At 37.4% G+C, this 18,261-nt stretch overlaps 1 protein-coding gene and 1 long non-coding RNA gene across 3 annotated transcripts in view; one reads left to right on the top strand and one right to left on the bottom strand.

Annotated features, from left to right (window-relative positions):
- Positions 1-18,261, top strand: part of LOC147838064 (uncharacterized) — a 225,325-nt gene that overhangs the window by 6,633 nt on the left and 200,431 nt on the right. The window lies entirely within an intron of this gene.
- The window catches only part of ek1 (eph-like kinase 1), a 135,054-nt gene that overhangs the window by 98,112 nt on the left and 18,681 nt on the right, over positions 1-18,261 (bottom strand). For both annotated transcript variants that reach the window (NM_131095.1, XM_087308122.1), the window contains 2 exon segments: positions 4,972-5,641; positions 6,916-6,980. In NM_131095.1, the coding sequence (NP_571170.1) occupies positions 4,972-5,641; positions 6,916-6,980 (735 nt within the window).

The raw sequence follows: 18,261 nt of genomic DNA, 5'->3' as shown, positions 1-18,261 counted from the left end.
ACAGACCTAAGAAATATATGCTCATAAAGCTTAAAATCTGTGCTTTTAAATGAATCAAGTGCACTTAACAACAAAGGCTTTTTTGTTTTGTAATCTTTTTGAAACTAACGCGAGGTACAGTCTGTCAAACGCACAACACATGACAGCAACTACTCAAATGAGCACAAACTTGTAAACAAAGTGTCGCGTTCATTTCTGGAGGAGATTTGCTATCAAGACCAAGTTTTTGATTACTTCAGAAGCCCAGCAGGATCAGATGAAGCATTATTGTATATATTATATATTACATTACGTAATGATGTATATCACGGCCATAAACGTGGATGGTGTCGTGATCGCATTAATTTCAAGTGTGTATGCACATTAGCTGGGGTAACCTGAAAATATGCAGATTCTGTTTGATTCGAAGGTTTAGAAATAAAACTTCTGATAAAGCTGTTGTTTAATTTTATTCCAAATGGTTCCAAATATGTAATGTAATCATAAGCTTAGCAAACAATTTTAGAGAATTTGATGTTTCCTATTCAGACAGAATACCAGAGCATACTGCCTCAGAGGCGTTTCAAACATAGCCGCCGAGTGAAATGACTTGCCTTAAAGTAGCTTTGGTACAACTCAGAACAACCTACTGTAGCATTTGCCTAGACATCCCAAAGAAACCATGAAGAACGCCCTAGTAATGGTTTAGTAACACACAAGTAACTGCCTTAAAGCAGTCTGGCAACCACTCTGTACATCCTAACAACCGTTTAGAAATTCCACAAAAACTGTGTAGCAACTGCACCACTGTAACCACCCAGATCAACCTAGTAACCATCTAAACCACTTTAATAAGCACCCAAAGACTGTAGTGACTACATAAGATAAAAAAAAATACTCTAGCAGCCAATAGCAGTATGGCAGCTGATATAATGTGAATTACCGAAAATAAATATGACAAGCTTGACAATTAAAGTCAAAATATGGTCTACTAAAAGCAAGGCAACTCCAATTTTCTTATTTCCCAATACTCATTTAAGTTTCCCCAACAAAAGCAGCAGAAAAAGCTTTGTGTGGGTGAGCTGAATGGTGACTTGTGTCGGTGGCACATTTAACAAAATCACTGGCCAAAGATAAACTCCTGCAATTCCAGCGTCATGCTGTCACCCAGCAGGCGAGTGTCACGTGTTGAGGATTACAGATGTGGAAATCGAACTAAACGTCTAAGTACGTGATTACCAGAGTCCCTTATAAAGGCAAATGGCAGCAGTGTGTGGAAAGCTCAGGTCTCTTAACCATGTTAACCTCTCCAATCTACACTCCAAAATTCGGTTTTACTTAAAGCCGCCTCCACTGTGAGTCTCCATTGGGGTGCTGACAATCCCATGACCCAGTTTCACAGCTCAAATCCTACAGTGGAAGGCACTCCAGAGCTCCTCGCAGTGAGATTACTGTCACAAAGAGCTCATTTCTGCTGCTCCTGCCCCAATGAAAAACACTCCATTCAGTCGCAACCGTGTGAGCTTAGCGCTGTAGAAAATACGCCTCAGGAGACAGAAGAGAGTGTCCATCTCCAGCTGGCATGCAAACAGTCGGGAGGCCATCAGGTCAGACCTCATGCCAACCTAAAACTCAGAGGCTGGTGATCACCACCAAGCTACTCAAAGAGCATTTGCATCCAACAAAAGAGCAGTGATTGTGCTCTGAAGTGCTTTATGCAGAGAGAGACGGGTAGGAATGAACGGGACTTAAAGCAAGAGGGTTATCAGAGTTTACAAGACCCAATCACAGAATAAAAAGGTTAAGAGAGGAGAAAGAAAAGAATGGGAGGCAGGACAAAGTGTTAAACTAGAATGGATGGGAGGGGGTTTTCTGTTGGAGAGTGCTTGAGATCTGCCACAATATGATGAAAAGAAAAGAAGGGAAGAGATGAATGTAAGAGGCAGCTCGCTGAGCTGAAGTTGTGGGAGAAGATGTATCTAAACAGTACACGTCTCTCTCAATTATTCAGTCTTCCCACTGCAGTTGACTGAAAATGCTCTCATCTCATTTTCGTCAGCTTTTCCAGAGCTGGATCATGGGGGCAGCAGTCTTAGGAGAGAACTCCAGACACTTCCTCCAGCTCCTCCGGGGGGATCCGAGGCATTCCCAGGCCACTTGAGAAACATAGTCCCTCCAGCGTGCCCTGGGTCTTCCTTGAGACCTCCTCCTGGTGGGACTCCCGGGTGTCAGAGTTCCTCACCCTATTTAAAAGGGCGCACCCTGCCACCCTACGAAGGAAACTCATTTCGGCCACTTGTATCCGAGATCTTGTTGTTTCGGTCATGACCCAAAGCTCTTGACCATAGGTAAGAGTTGGAACGTAAATTGACAGATAAATCGAGAGCTTCAGCATGCACTGTGGCAATTTACTGCCAAGTATTACTCGGCTGGGATGAGAATCAGCACCTTTAAGTCCGAGGTAGTGGTACTGCACAAGAAAAAGGTGGTTTGCCATTTCCAGGTAGGAGGAAAGTCCTTAACCCAGGTGGAGGAGTTCAAATATCTTGGGCTTTTGTTCAAGAATGAGGAAAGGATGGAACGTGAGATTGACAGGGCTGAAAACGATAAGTGGGCTAAAACTAAAGAGTGCTGAAACATTTAGAAAGATTCAGATGAAATATGAGGGGGAAAAAGAAGTAAAAAGACAAGGAAAAGACTAACCTAAATGTAGCTGTACTACTGCTGTCCTTTTACTAATTGTGTTTTTCAAAGCCCTTACAGCATGAGAACTGGAAAAAGTCACCGTCAGCAAGCACTTCCAAAACCCACAGCAAGACTGCAAGGTGAAAACAAACCACAGGCTCTTTCAAATCGAGTCATTCTCTATGGCAGTACCTTGTCACTCAAGGAGCTGTTGGAGCCAGAAAGCAATGAATGCTGTGTCAGCTGACTGGGATTTTATGAATCAACCAACCTCTTATTGCATTCGGAGTAAATATTTTATTTTTGATGTAATCTTTAAGCTGCAGCCCGGTTTCCATCACTCATGGTAATGAATAGCTGTTAAAATGTTAAACTTTTTTCGCATTGGTGTAGAATGTTTCTTGTGGCACTGAGATGAATCTGACGTGCAGCAGAAAATAAGAGTATTACTGAAGCTCATTGAAAATGTAGTCATCTAAATAAACCAATGAGATAAACTGAGCACTACAACCTATAAAAAGTAGACAAAACAGCCTATTACGGGAATTGATTCTGTTGTTTTAAAGGTTTGAAAAGCTTCTCCCATCACTAACAAAAACTACAGTGTCAATGTACTGTGCATGTATTCTTTCTTTACAGATTAACATTGCCAACTGATGGCCTGGCATCCAAAATACAGCCTTTTTTTTCTCTGCTTGGATGTATCCCAACTGATCTTCCATTTCGATAGTCAACACAAGCTTTTCTGCTGCTATCACAACCATCCACCATTAAGAAGGGTTATCAAATCTGACTTAGGCCTATTGCTAACAACCCAATTAACAGACACCCTCATTGACAAGATCTGACAGTAACTATCAGCCATAGTTCAACCATAGTGCACTAAACTGATTGTGATGGATATCTCAATCTCTCTACCCTACTTCCTAATTACTCAAATGTTCCCTGGATTTCTGTCCAAACCCCCTCCTTCCTGATGTACAATTCCACCCACAAGAAAACAGTCCAGAATGGCTAAATGAATATTTAAAAGCTGCAGTCTTCTCAGTCCTGGGGTGGCGTTCAGGCAAGTTCCTCTAACGGGAACTAAGGAGTGACAGGGCTTTGGAAAAAAAAAAAAAAAGTCGAAGAGAGAAACAAATGCATAAAAAAATAATTACAGTGCAGCTCTCACCGTGGCTAGAAAGCAGACAACATTAATGATGCCATTAGTGCATTCTGTGAACAGTGTAAAGACCTGAGTTTAAACTTGTTACCATGAACATGTAATAATAAAGCACGCTGTCTCTTTGTCAGAGGGGGCAGCTTAATTTGTCAGGTTTCATTTAGTTGTTTTTTTCCCTTTAATGGATCTTTTGTTGGAAAGTATGAAAGACAACAAAATGCAAAACACTCCCAACAAAAGATTGCTGATTTGTATGAGGTATGTGGGTTTTACACAAGGGCTACTGCTTTATTACACAATAATTATGGCAAAATGTGAATTGAATGCTAATTGTGGGCTGTGTTACATTGATCTATCCGTATAGCTACCTCACTCACCTATTAATCCACAGTGAACATGATTTCATTAAATAGTACACAATCTGTGATCAACATCTTTGAAACGACATTTCAAATAAACCAATCAGATTGGAGGCATATGTTCATATACTGTAGTTAATATCAAAGTTAAGCTTTGAATAAGGGTTAGCGGTTTGTACATCATTCTTATTCAGAAATTCACCTTTGATGTTAGGGGTTGTTATGATTAGGGTAAGGTTTAGGTTTATTCCAAAATTAAGAAAATTAGTTAAACATGTCTGAATTGGCAAAAATCAAACTAACCATTTAAAGTACCTCCTATCTATTCCCAACTCATGCACAAGTCTATCAACCTACCCAACCTTCCACCCGCAGACTTACCTATCCCTCTATGTATGTTTACATATGCACCTATATAATACACATCAATAGCCATCATTTTATCCACCCATCCCCATTAGCTCAGCTGTAGGATATGGCCCATGCTGTCACATATCTCAAAATTAATCTAACAATAAGCCACCTTAATCTCTTCCATCCAATCATTAGATCACTCTAAAGCACTGTAGGCTTTTGAGTCAAACAAAACTTTCAACCCCATCTGCTACAGTTTCTCTTACACAAACCAATACAGTAAAGCCACAACATGGCAGCATGAAAACTATAAAGAACATCTGAATGTGGCCACATTTGGCATTTAAAACTCCTAAATTAGCTATTAAAGACCAAAGATTCTGCTCCTATAAAGCAATCGTTTAAGAAAGTGAAATCCATATAACTTACGTTGACAGTGTCCATCCACTTCCTCGAAACCTGGCCTGCAAACACAGCGGCCGATGGGCACCAGCCAACCTCCGTCTGCGCTGCAAAACATCCGTGGTCCCTCCAGCTCTTCTGCATCTTCCACACAAGTCCCACGCACTTCCACCAGCGCTGAATCACCACCCGTCACTGTGTCTGGAAACCGAGCCAGATTGAGCACCGCCAACGGACAGCGTTTATAAAAGACTCTCACTGACACCAGAGCAATGCAAGCACCAAGGTCCTGAAATGCCAGATACAAGCCTCTCTTACTGAGGCCACTGATATCTCGTACTTCTGTGTTTAACTTCATCACACGATCCCCAACGTCTGTCTGTGTGAAGCTCTCGTCAGCTGCTATAGTGTCGATCTTGATGTACTGGCTCTCACGAATGTGCCGCAAAGGTGCGGCAACTGCATTGTTGGATTCGTGGTAGTACACGTTAAACGTCTCCTTACAGGTTCCAGGGACTCCCGGCAGGCTGTTGCAGTCACGCAGAGTAAATTTGATCTCCACATAGACGCGCTGAGCACCTTCTCGTTGAATCAGTCCAGTGCGCAACCAGTTGTTCTGATTGGCTTCCATTACGTTGCATACCTGGTAAGTCCTCATAGGTATGTTCCTCTCATCCATAACACTAATCTCCTCCCACTAAGGAACATAAACAAATGAAAGTCAATCAATTCAAAGAGATAAACATCCCGCAGTTCTTTGGTAATTGTCTTGTGTGATTTGGCTCTATACTCTTCAGCCTCTTACACAAGATTCTGACAAGAATGATGGGCACATTATGAGAAAAGGCTTCATTTAACTGTCATCAATAGGAAAGTGCATGTGATGGGCAATCAGCTCAGAGTTACGCACTGAATAGCCTCATTTGTATTGTTCATGAATAAATCAACTCATTGTTGATGCAGAGAAATTCATGTAATTAAGCTTTCAAATGTTAAAACATTAAAATCAACAAAAGCGAAAGCAAACCACAAATAATGACTTGGTTTGTTGGTTTGGCATTGACATCAGTAGGTTGTGTGGGTTAAAATAATAGCACGAAAACTAGCAAATATTCAAATGGTCTTCGCATGTCAAATCTTTGATTTTAGAATTGTAGTAAGCCAAACCTTGACAACTTCCCCTGGTTTATCAGCAGCACTCAAAAACATGAGATATTTCTCTTTACAGGCACTCATGAATTGGAGCGTGACTACTTGTGCCAAGGCCACTATTACAATCCATCTTCATCTTGTGAAAGTGGATTTGAATGAATGACACGAAAGCGTGGGATGAGAACCAACTCCCACAGAGGAGACAGAGGATCGTTTCTCAGCGGGTTGGCAGTGTTGTTTCAAAAGAGATGTTCTCCTACAACCCCCCATATGACAATCTAAAGAGTCACTGCCTGTATGTTCACAGAGGGGAGCTGTGGGCCACTCAGGGTCAAGAAGATCAGGCACTATACTTAAAAAAAGGGGTGTAATATCAATTGTACGCATTGAAGATTTGGGCTGGTAATTGAAAGATTTAAGCTTTAAACTCCACTGAGGCAACCATTAGATGTTACAAAGTGTGCACTGTTCAATAGTGAACTCACAAGGCTTTTAAATCTGTTTTTGACATCAGAATTTGACTGATAAAACTACCAGAATGCACAGTCTACACAGAACTGACTCTTAATACAATAAATTCTTTCTACCAGGAGACGCTGAATAGCTTACATATCATTGGTAATGACAGAACTACAATTGAATAAGTACATATCTGAAAACCATGGACAGTGGCTGACATATTAAACCAATTCATCTTAGAATCTTGACAAAGATAATGGGAAAAAGGCTAAGGGCAACTGGCACAAGCATAGAGATCTTTTAATTTTTTTCTGATGGCCGTATTTCGGTTGTGTTAAGCGGACTTTCACTGATACTCACCCCCTCTGATGGATACGCTTCCCAACCCAGATCACCTGGGGCGGACATGGAGTCAAGCAGGGTAACTGTAAAAGAATGAAAAGAAAAAAGGTATAGAGTTAGCAACAGTGCTTACAGAATGTTTTTATAGCTTGTTCATAATTTCTTCCAACAACAATGGGGTTTTTACACAGCATGACGCCAGGTAAAGCATGAATCATTCAAGGCTACATAGTTTCTGAATAAAATATAGCTCTGGAAATGTCACAACCACTTATAACAGGGTAATCAACACTTTTTTTGCATTTAAGGTTGTTCATTCTAGTTAAAGAGGTCATGAATTGAGAAATCAACTTTACTTGAGCTTAAGAGGTCATCGTACTAAAAGAATAGTTTCAGACTAGAAGTTTCAGAGCTGAAATCGCTCTACACTAAAAGCTTTTATTGACACCAGTCCCAGAAAATGCCAGATCCTGGAATTTACCTATCTATAACAACAATGCCTAATTCCAGCCACTGATTTGCGCATGAAAATAGTACAGAAATAATGTAAGTGGTGCGAAACTGGATTGAGCAATGAAGCCATAAACATGCAGGCAGTGGCGGATTTAGGCATGGGCAATATGGCCAATTGCTCAGGGCGGTGGACGGTGCAAAAAAAAAAAAAAAAGAGCCCCAGAAAAAGTTAAGATATGATTTACTTTATGCAACTTTATTAATTTAGAGTGTTAATCCCAGAATAAAGACGTTTATGTCCTGTGAAACTGGAGTAACCAGAGTAATTTTTATGCAAAGGTGTCGGCACGCAGTAAGTTTTGCAAGTCGACAAAACAAAAATTATAATATGATGATGATGGTCTAATTTTGACTAAGCATGGCTATGAAGCAGAAAGGAGGGATAATAGGTAAGACCCCAATCTTAATTCTATTTTGTACCCCTACCCCTTGGGCCTTAAAACATATTGTGAAGGAAAAAGGCTACAAAATGTACCCCTAAGAAATGTGACACTACTACAGCACCTGCACACGTCATCATGTCATCGCGATGTCTTGCTTCATATGAGATTGACGATCATCACTGTTGTAGTCATTTCAGTTGCGATATTTTTTGGTATGATGGTCAGGATGGTAAAGCACAAACGTGGTTATTTTATAATACTGACAGAAAAATACAAATTTGTGCATCTCCTTACTTTCGTGTGCAGCCATGCTGCCACTGTAGCTGGTGTATTCTGGGAAATAATCTCACCCCTTTCGAGTGTGGTCCTGAAAAATCTCTGTTTCGAGGGGTATCTAGCCCTTCCCCTTAGCCCTACTCCTTCAAGCTAAAGAGAATCAGGACACCCCTACCCCTCTTCATGTGAACGTGCAAAACTAGAGGTAGGAGTTAGGGGAAGGGCTAAGGGGTAGAAATTGGCCCTTAATAACTTTAATTTCCGGCCATGAGTGGGGTCTAAAACAACAGAAAATTCTGTAAAACACTTTTTTTTGTATTTTATAGATTTGTCATTAATATTCATGATTAAATTGTGTATTTTTTGGTACTGGCCATTATGCCTAACAATGACCACTGGGCTACTTTAATGGGCTATATGCTGATATACAGGCAAGTAAGGTCCAGATGTAGTGAAATTAGTAACATTTCAGTTTATTTGTATGCTGTCTGAATTGTTTGTTTTAGACCATGTGTTCCAAATGGAGTAATAAAAAAGTCAACCACATAGTTTTAATATGGTTCTAGTTTCTTAGGGGGGCTGGTTATGGGGTGGTTCACCCAGGGTGCCAATTAAACTAGAACTGCCATTGCGTGCAGGTGAATGCCTGGTTGTGGAAGAACCAAGCTGCTGCATAACCTGTCTCCAGTTATGAATATATTTTACTTGAATAACACACTAAGGAACTCAAATCGGGTATATGCAGGAACCAGAGTGTAAAAGACTCCTTCAATAAATTTTAAGATATCATCGCCACTTAAGGTCTGAACAGGTAACATTGGTAACATTTTAAATATATTTACTATGTACTGATTGTAAGAAACCAATCCTAAACTAAAACATTATTCATATACTCAATAAATATGCTAATCCAGAAGGTTTCACCTTGGTTACTGCTGTAATCAAAGCAATGTGACATCAAATATAGCAGGATTTTATCGATTTCATAAATAAACAGCATCCCATAATTTAAAACTTTAGCATACAACTGTAATTATCTGACTGTATAATCAAAAAATTATGTTCATCTTAAGACTTTTTAAGGGCCTTAAATTTCTCTAAATTGATTTATCAGCTTAATACTTTTTAAGACCCCCACAGAGACCCTGTCAAAGAAATAACCACTCCAACAAGTATTGTATACATTCTGTGTTGCTTTTCGCAAATTCAAGGAGACAAGAAAGCGCAGATGAATATCTTTTATATGTTTTATTATTATTGTGATTACATAAAACCTAGTAAAACATTTACAGCTGGGGTGTCCTAACTCGGTCTTGGAGGGCCAAAAGAGTTTCTAGCATACCTAGACAGAGCTTGATTAGCTGGTTCAGGTGTGTTTAATTGGGGTTGGAATAAAAAAAAATATGCAGGGCCCTCCAAGATTGAGTTTGGACACCCCTGATTTACAGTATAGAATTATGACTATACAGTTATAAAAAGCCAGATCACGACCCCTTCATTTAGATAACCATGACAAATACATAATGGGTTTCATTTATTGAGCAAAACCTCAACAGTTTCCAAATAAACTACAGCCAGGAAGGGGTTATAAATTCAGTCGTGACCATTATGAAACATGTGATTTGCAACTCTTCGCACAGTCCTTTTGAAATCTGTTCTCACATCAATATTTTCAGAGGTTGATGGTGCTATTTATAACAGTCTTTCAATCTCCCAATGGTCGGAGCCCTGAACTTCCCACTTTGAGCTCCGTTCCAAACCAATTACAACCCTGGCAACAGGGGTGATTAATTCTTAATCACATCCAAACCTCAGATGTTCCTCCTCTTTCACGCTGAATATCAACCTCTCTCTCTCTTTCTCCTGGCATTTGTGTGTGCCCTTTTGTAAGGATTTCCAAAAAAAAAAAAAAGGAAAAGGAAAATGGGAAAATCAAAGACCATCTGGATCCAAATTCTAATTAAAACTGACTGCCAATGGGTTTGTGTGACATGCAAACAGTGTGCATTTTTAAATCGCACTTTGATGGTTGGTTGATGTGGAAACCGGGATTATGTTTGGTTTTATGGGTCATATACAGAGCGATTGGGCAAATTTGATGACTTGACAGTTGACGCTCGAAGAGAAAACCATATGTATAGTCAAAGCAGGATATTGCTTCTTAACCGAACACGGATTACGATGCCATTAACCGCTGGTGCTTGTGTGGCTGTTTTCTGATTAAGGGGTAAAACCAGACAGGATAATGCATCAGTCCAAACGATCTGGAAATCATTCTGTTCGGCCTTTCAAAGACACATTTAATAAAACAAACAAATGAATACAGCCACGGGCCTCGCACAGCCCATTAATACAAGCAGCAGGTAGCATTTAACTCGCAGCAAGGCAAAATTATTCCAGCCGAGACATCAGTTCTGGCTCAGACAGCATTCTCTAAACACTAGATTCTTTAAAGCCTTGCATGTTGTGTTTTTTTTTTTTAATCTCAAACAATTGATGTGCTCAAACATCTAAATCAGCCAGACCACCAAAAAAGACTTGTTGTTTCACTACCAATTCCACTTGTTTAACCAGTAGAACCTGATTAACTTCCAACTTGCAGGTAAACATAACTGCTATGCTATATTATACAATTTAAATGTGTCTGATTTAAGTTTTTGACTTTTTTAAACCATAAAAATACCTTAATATGTAGTCAGATATTTAGGAACATGCTAAGTAGGGTTGGGCCGATAGACGATGCCATCGTCCATCACCGAAGGCCAATAGACAACACGATGCTGAGCCGGCATCACCGATCCTCTGCCTCGCTCCCATCACAAACCCGCTCGTGAAAAATACACATTTAGGCTCCGTTTACACTAATACATCTTAGTGTTAAAATGGCATTTTAGAACGAAAATGATCCATATCTACACCGTGTTTTACCTAGCATTTCTGAACAACACTCCATCCACTGAAAACGCACATCACGTGACGACACACACACACGCATGCACGCACACACGCACGCACGCGCACACGCACACACACACACACACACACACTCACACACACACACACACACACACACACACACACACACACACACACACACACACACGCGCTCCTCTGAGCTCTTGAGATCATTGCACGTCGGACAGTTTATCAAGGATGTACCGCTGGATCACGTCTCACTATAGTTGTTGAACGTGATATTCTGACATTCCAAGTCTCCAAGTTCTGGGAGTCTTTATGCATTTGCGGGACTCATAATGCCCGCAAACGAGTGATAATCTCCTGGAAATCGCGCGTCTCCCTCCCAGTCATCAAATAAGACCCTTCTCACCCCCGGATCCCTCCTCGCGCTTCAGACATGTAGCGCACATTCTGTCAGCATCCTGAGGTAAGTTTGTTTTTATTGATATAACAACACACTACATGACGAGACTTGCAGTGAAATGCAATTTGGCTGTTTGCACCACACAAAACAAGAGAAATTTTAATAAAGCTATTCAGAAGCACAGAATAGTGCACTCACTGCACTCCAATAAAATGGAAATGTTTACAATCTAATTATTACACTTTAAACCCCTTTAACATTATTATATGCACATGCTGAATCATTGATATGTGTTGGTTTTGAGTCAAAGATCTAAAGTTCCATTTCAAACGGTTTATTTTAATGTCAAGGTCCGAGGTGAATTATCCGATGCTGCTTTCAGTAGTATGGCAATAAATGCCTGTCACACTGTTAGCATTTAACACCATGAGGTGCACCTGAGGTGATCATTGTCAGTTTTTTGTTCAGCTACAAGAAATAAAAGCTGTTTCTATTACATCAATTCGAGGTGTTGGTTAAAACAAAACTCCTTTTAATATGGAAAATATTCCTTCTGTTGCATGCCATCAGACTTGCTCCTGTTGGTCCTCAATCTGGTAACCTGCACTTGTGTTGGTTTTGATCAAAGAATGCAATACCTAGTTCAACCACTGGCAAACTTACATACTGCACCTTTAATTGCTATAGCATTTCAGCAAGATGCGTACCTACGACCCAAATAAAAAACCAGCATTAAAATTAGTCCTACATAAATACAGATTGAGCTTATAAGTAGAATTTGTCCTACTTGTTCAGTTGGCCATTAAAAAAACATTGATTTATGAATTTTATGGCATGTTTAAGTAATTTGTTCACAATTCATTTTTCCAATTTTAATAAAATCCACCTGCTAAGTTTATCTAACTTGCGTGTTTAGCTAACCCTGCCAAGCTGACACACAGAGTACACAACTAAATGTCACAGAAAACTAAATATTTAAGCAGTCTAGTTTCTTTCACACCTACTACTTCAGACACGCTTTCAAGTCTTTCAAATCTTTGTCATCTAAAAGGTGAAAGTTCCCTTTAATCTACCTGCCAAAGAAAAAGAGAAGGAAGCACATTTCACAACAGAGTTCCTGCTGGTGTTATAAAAAGAGTATAATCAGGCTTAGTAAAAAAAAACTAGCAAAGTTTTGACTTTTTTTGACTGCTGAAGTGATTAAAATCAACTAACAACAGTAATAGATCAAAATCTACTGATTAACCAATGAAATATCAATTAATAGTTTGAATAATTGTAAGATTAGCAGTAAAAACAAGAACGATGTAGAAAGTTCTGCTATTAAAGTAGCTATATTTTATGTGATACATTATGTGATTAATAAAATACCAATATTTCATTACTAAAATACATTTAGAATCCAAGGCAGTCAGAATTATAGCAAAACAAATATAATTATTATTACACCTAGCTCCAGAATTCAGATTAATGATAGGTTTTCTTTTCACCAGCCATATTTATTTAACTGTCACTATCCTAAACAGGGTTACAGTCTTGTACAGGACCAGATCAATATCTGTGGTGTTCACTATAACCACTGGTTAGAAACAGTAGAGGAAAAAGTGTTTGCTTCATCATTAGTTCCCAGTCACGCAATCGTGGATGTGGAAAATGCTGAAACCCCCACGGAGATCTCAGCACCTCAGGGCAACAGATGAGATTAACTATTAACACTGGGAAGAGTGCGCTGGTCAGCAATCACCTCCAATGTAAACAGGGAACAGAAACCGAAAAATGGAAAAGGAGAAGGGTATGTTGAGAAAGAGAGAGGGAAAAGATAGATAAGCAGCTGGATAGACGTCCTTTGGGGAATTGAAAAGGACAATGGGGTCACTCATGCCCAGAAGTAGCCAATGTCAGGTACTTCTCAAGTATCCTTAAGAGGTAAATCAATCTATGAGGATGCTGTTCTTAAACCTCGGTAACATTCTGTACTATCATTGGGTGCTAAAAATACAATTCAGTACAATTTAACTCATCAAATGGCTGGGCGAAAAGCCAAAAAATGCCAAAAAATCTCAATATTAATTTTCATTGTTGAACGATAGCGATATATGTTTTAATATAAGTTGTTAATGCTTCCAGATTTAAAAGCACCCCACAAAAAAAAGTCAATTAAATGGCATGACATATTTTCAGCCGATAGATTTTCAGTGGTTGAATATTCCGTACCGTTGTTATTCTCATAAAGTTTATTGTGATTCGATATAATATCGTTTATCGGCCCAGCACTAACTCATCATTTACAGTACTCAGCTTTGAGTTGAAACAAACCTAACTACCAAACTACATGTTTAAGGTGTGTTGTTACATTTAACAGGTATATTCTCCAACTGTAAATGTTGAATTATTTTCCTTTTGCTGTTATGTTGCATTTGGCTTTGGTTAAAGGTTAAAGAATGGTTTAGAATTGGTTAAAGAATGTTTCATTTGTATAACTTTAAACTGACAATTAAATGTATTTTTAGTCATTGACTACAATTAACTGTTTGATTACTAGCATTCTTTAAAATACGTTATTTTATTTTCAGCCAAACCAGAGCTTCAAAGAGATTCAAACCAAGTGAACGGTGAAAAAATGACAGGGTTTACATTTTTGGGTGAGCTTTCCTTTTTAAAATAGCTTATAGGAATCTGCTAAGTAAAATTATTCATATTCAAAATGAGTAGTCTAACCTTGAAAATGAAGTGTGTAATTATTGAACCATAAAAAAAACCCAAAAAGAACCACCAAAACCATGCTAGTTTACAAACAATCTTAGCAAATACAATCTCATCTGCCATTGGTCAGATAAACAGGTAGCCATGCCTCAAACTCTCATCATTGGTGGAATCTACGACAGGCTCCTCGGGATTCTAAAGGCAACATTTTGACTGTGCCACATTGGCATGAAACGATAACCGATAAGATTTTTTAATAATTTTTAATCATTTAATCACATTTTCTTTAAAGTTTAGGACAACAGTATCTCCAGCAGAAAAGTCATCCATAGATGCCTTTTTAACATATAATCTGTGTTTTTGAAACTAATAAAGGCAGCAGAAGTCAATGGTTCATTTAAATTATTTAGCCTGACATGTTTTCGGCTCCAAAGTATTTTGAATATTAAAATATTATAAATGTTCCTCTAAGTTAAATATTTTGTGTTTAAAGGGGGAAAAGTTGTGTTTTTTTACCCAGACATTTAAAAAGAATATATTTTAGAGCAGTAATCACAATACTGAGAAACTGTGATATGTCCAAGGTTAACATACCGTCAGTTTTCATCTACCAGCCAATTCCTAGTGCCACATAGCAATTACCATATAGTATATGAAAAACACTAAATGGAAGAAAGTAATATCAAGAGTAGGCCTGTACATAAAATGGCATGTCAAAAAAATACCTGACTCATGACAGCAAAAACAAACATAGAAGCCTTGTCAAATTGACAAGCAGCACCTGAACGTGTTCAAAAGAATTTAAAGCACCGAAATGGGCTGAATTTATACCGCATTTCGAAAGTGAGAGCACCTCATATTCCTTGATTATGAGTTCAGCATTTATTACACGACATTCTCTTCTTTATATTTACGTTATAACACATTTAGCTCTGCTTTCTGTGTGGTTCTTTTCTATCATTCAATACTTTTTGTTGTGTTACTATTTAAGCGTGCTCCTTTTTGACAATGTAGCTGTTTTCTATGGTTCTGTTTACTTTGTTATTTGCACAACAACACAGTAGTGCTGTTTATAGTGTTAAGCAGGAAAAAAACTTGTACTGTATTTATTTATCAAAGATTTTGTTTATAATTTGAAATTTTGTGTAACTTAGTTTTAAACAAGAGAAAAACCTGTACTGTATTTTAGTTATCAAAGATTTTGTGCAGCTGTTATTTTTTGTGCAGCTGTTTATTTGTAAAAAGGGAGGGAAACCCCTGTGTTTTTATTATATTTTGTCAAAAAAAGTTTAATAAAGTTTTTAATAAAGGCTTTAACTCTCAAGTAACAATTTATGGAAAAATACCGGATATATATTGTATATCTTCATTTCTCCTAAAAATACCAGGATATGATATTTTGTCCATATCACCTAGCCCAACAACAGAGGCACAGAGGGCGTGGCTTGTTGTCTCTACTGCAAGCTGATTGGATGTAGTAAAGTAGGCATTTTATTCAGAAAGATCGTTAAACGGGATTCAGTTGTTACAATCTAATTGACACCTCCACCTCACCGTTTCTGTTTGTTGTCAAAGCTGACAGTTGAAGGGGTGTGGTTAACTATGTTAGCCACGCCCAATATCTCATACAGACATAATCTGAAAATTTGACTGAAATCAAACAGAAGCTGTATTTTCAGATTTTAATTTGAGATTACATGGGCAAACTATTTTTTTATTCTTAATGACATGTGAGCTAACAAATCATATGGTTAGTTTTGATTTATTTGTACTTGACAGTATATAAGGGAACAAGTAGTGGGCATTGAAATGTAAGAGCTCTACTTGACTGCCAAGGTCGAAATCCAATGTTGAAATGGACAACTTTTTGTGTTTTGTAATTGTAATAGAATAACAATAACATGAACACATTTAGTAAAAGTCAAGGTATTGTAGTTATATGGGTTTAATTTAACAAATGTTATTCATTTACAATATTTTAAAAACATACATAACACCAAAACAGAACAAACTTTACATTTAACTGACATAATTACACATTTGTAAAAACGCATCTGGTTAAAAAATAAGGACTCTGGGGTTACTGGGGTACAAAATGCAGCGCCTGCAAAGTCTGATATGTCAGTTTCCACAGCATCCACTCCAAGCATATCTATTGTAGAAGATTGGTATCGTACAGCTGTCTTGACAGAAGTGCTGGGGTGTTTTTGAAATGCAGTCAGCAGTTGCTGTCAGTCACTGCATGTGTGGAGTCAGAGGTCTGCCCTACTGGGAGGTGGTTAAAAAGAGTCTCCATCCTGCCTCAACAGACTGATGAGACCTGCCACAGAGATCCAGCCTGTCGGACATAACCATCACACTCATCTGACTCAATGCCCAAAAGATCAGCCATCAAGTTACAGCCGGACACCCATGAGCGGTCTCCTAATGTCCACTGACAAACCTGTTTAACACGTATGAATGAAGATGTTCTGCTATTTTCTAAGCGTGTTTATGAGTATCCAATGCTGAACAGGTGAATTGAGTGTTTTTGTTTGGTTTTTATGGTGCCATCAATTTTTATCTATTGGAGTTTGAGTATTGTAAATAATAGTTTCTTGGTTAAAAACTGGACATCAGGGACAGAATTTTTGCAATTTAAATTACAAACTTGATTTTCTTAATAAACTGATTTTTTGACTTAATTAAACAAAAAAATCTTGCCACACCAGCTGTATGTATTAAATGAACATTTGCTGAACATTGCAGGCATTTTACACAGCAAAAAAAGGCTTTTTCCATGAAAATTTCCATGAGCTTGCAATCTATAGTATTACTGACTGTTTTTACAATATTACTGGCAAAATTAACTTAATTTATTTTTGTAAATTAACAATTACAACTGTGCTGTAAAACTACAGCACAATTGTAATTGTTAATTTACAGTGCACTTTTTACAGTATTACTGGCAACAAAAATTTGCAGCAATTTGTTAATGTCGATATCCCCAAGAAATAGGCAATACTGAACCTGCAGTCTTTTGTTATTTACAACCACAAGTTGCTTGAACATGTGAAATTCATAATTATATGACGAGCATATTAAGGTAGCATTCCCTTTGTCAAGGGAACTATTGAGACATAATTAATTAAAACTTCAGACAGAGAAGATACATATTTACTCATTTCAAATTTAGATCTCATTTTAACTGTAATCTAATACGTTTTTGGGTTATGGTGAACATTTTACAGACAAAACGTCACAATCTATAGATGTTATCTGTCAACTTTAGTTCTTGTTTTAACTGTGAAATCAAATAAAATGAAATACAGTAAAATAAAATAAAAATATTTTTGAAAAAATGTGTTATAATGAAAATTTTACAGACAAAAATCCCAATCAATAGATGTTGTCTGTTAAATTTAGGTCCTGTTTCAAAAGTATAAAATAAAATAAAATAAAAGTTTAAAAAAAAAAAAACTTTGGGTTAAGTTGAACATTTTATAAAAAAAACTAACAAAAAAAAAAAAAAACAATCAGTAGATTTTACCTGTTAAATTTAGGTCTCGTTTTAACTGTAAAATAAAATAAAATAAAATAAAATAAAATAAAATAATAAAGTAAGTTTAAAAAAAAACTTTGGGTTAAGTTGAACATTAAAAAAAAAAAAATAAATAATAATCAATAGATGTTACCTGTTAAATTTATGTCTTGTTTTAACTGTAAAACAAAAAAAAAACATTTTTTTTTTAAAAAAAACGTTGGGTTAAGATGAACATTTTATAAAAAAAACAAAAAAACAATCAATATATGTTATCTATTGTTTTAACTGTATAAAATAAAATATGTTTTTGAAAAAAACTTTGACCATTTTACAGACAAAAAGTCACAATCAATAGATAACATGAAAAGCTCAACACTATAAGATTAACAAGTCTCAACCAAGTCCAAAATCACCACACAATCAGTGCTATCAGAACTACAGCATTATATGGCCAGATAACAGGCTTTGCTGAGATAAGCTTTGCTCATTCAATTAAGTAAGAATAGACACACAAAAGAAGTGTCAAATAAAATATATACATACTAATAAATCATTATCCAAATGCACAATTTAAAGAGTCAAAAGGCTACGAAATAAAGCTGACGATGTCAATAAGACTATACATTGTGATATTAATTTCGAAA

This window comes from Danio rerio, chromosome 24 (genome assembly GCF_052040795.2).
Source record: "Danio rerio strain M-AB ecotype USA chromosome 24, GRCz13ab, whole genome shotgun sequence".
NCBI classification, from domain to species: Eukaryota; Metazoa; Chordata; class Actinopteri; order Cypriniformes; family Danionidae; genus Danio; species Danio rerio.
Note: the sequence above shows the minus strand (reverse complement) of the source record. Positions and strands in the feature narration are given on the sequence as shown.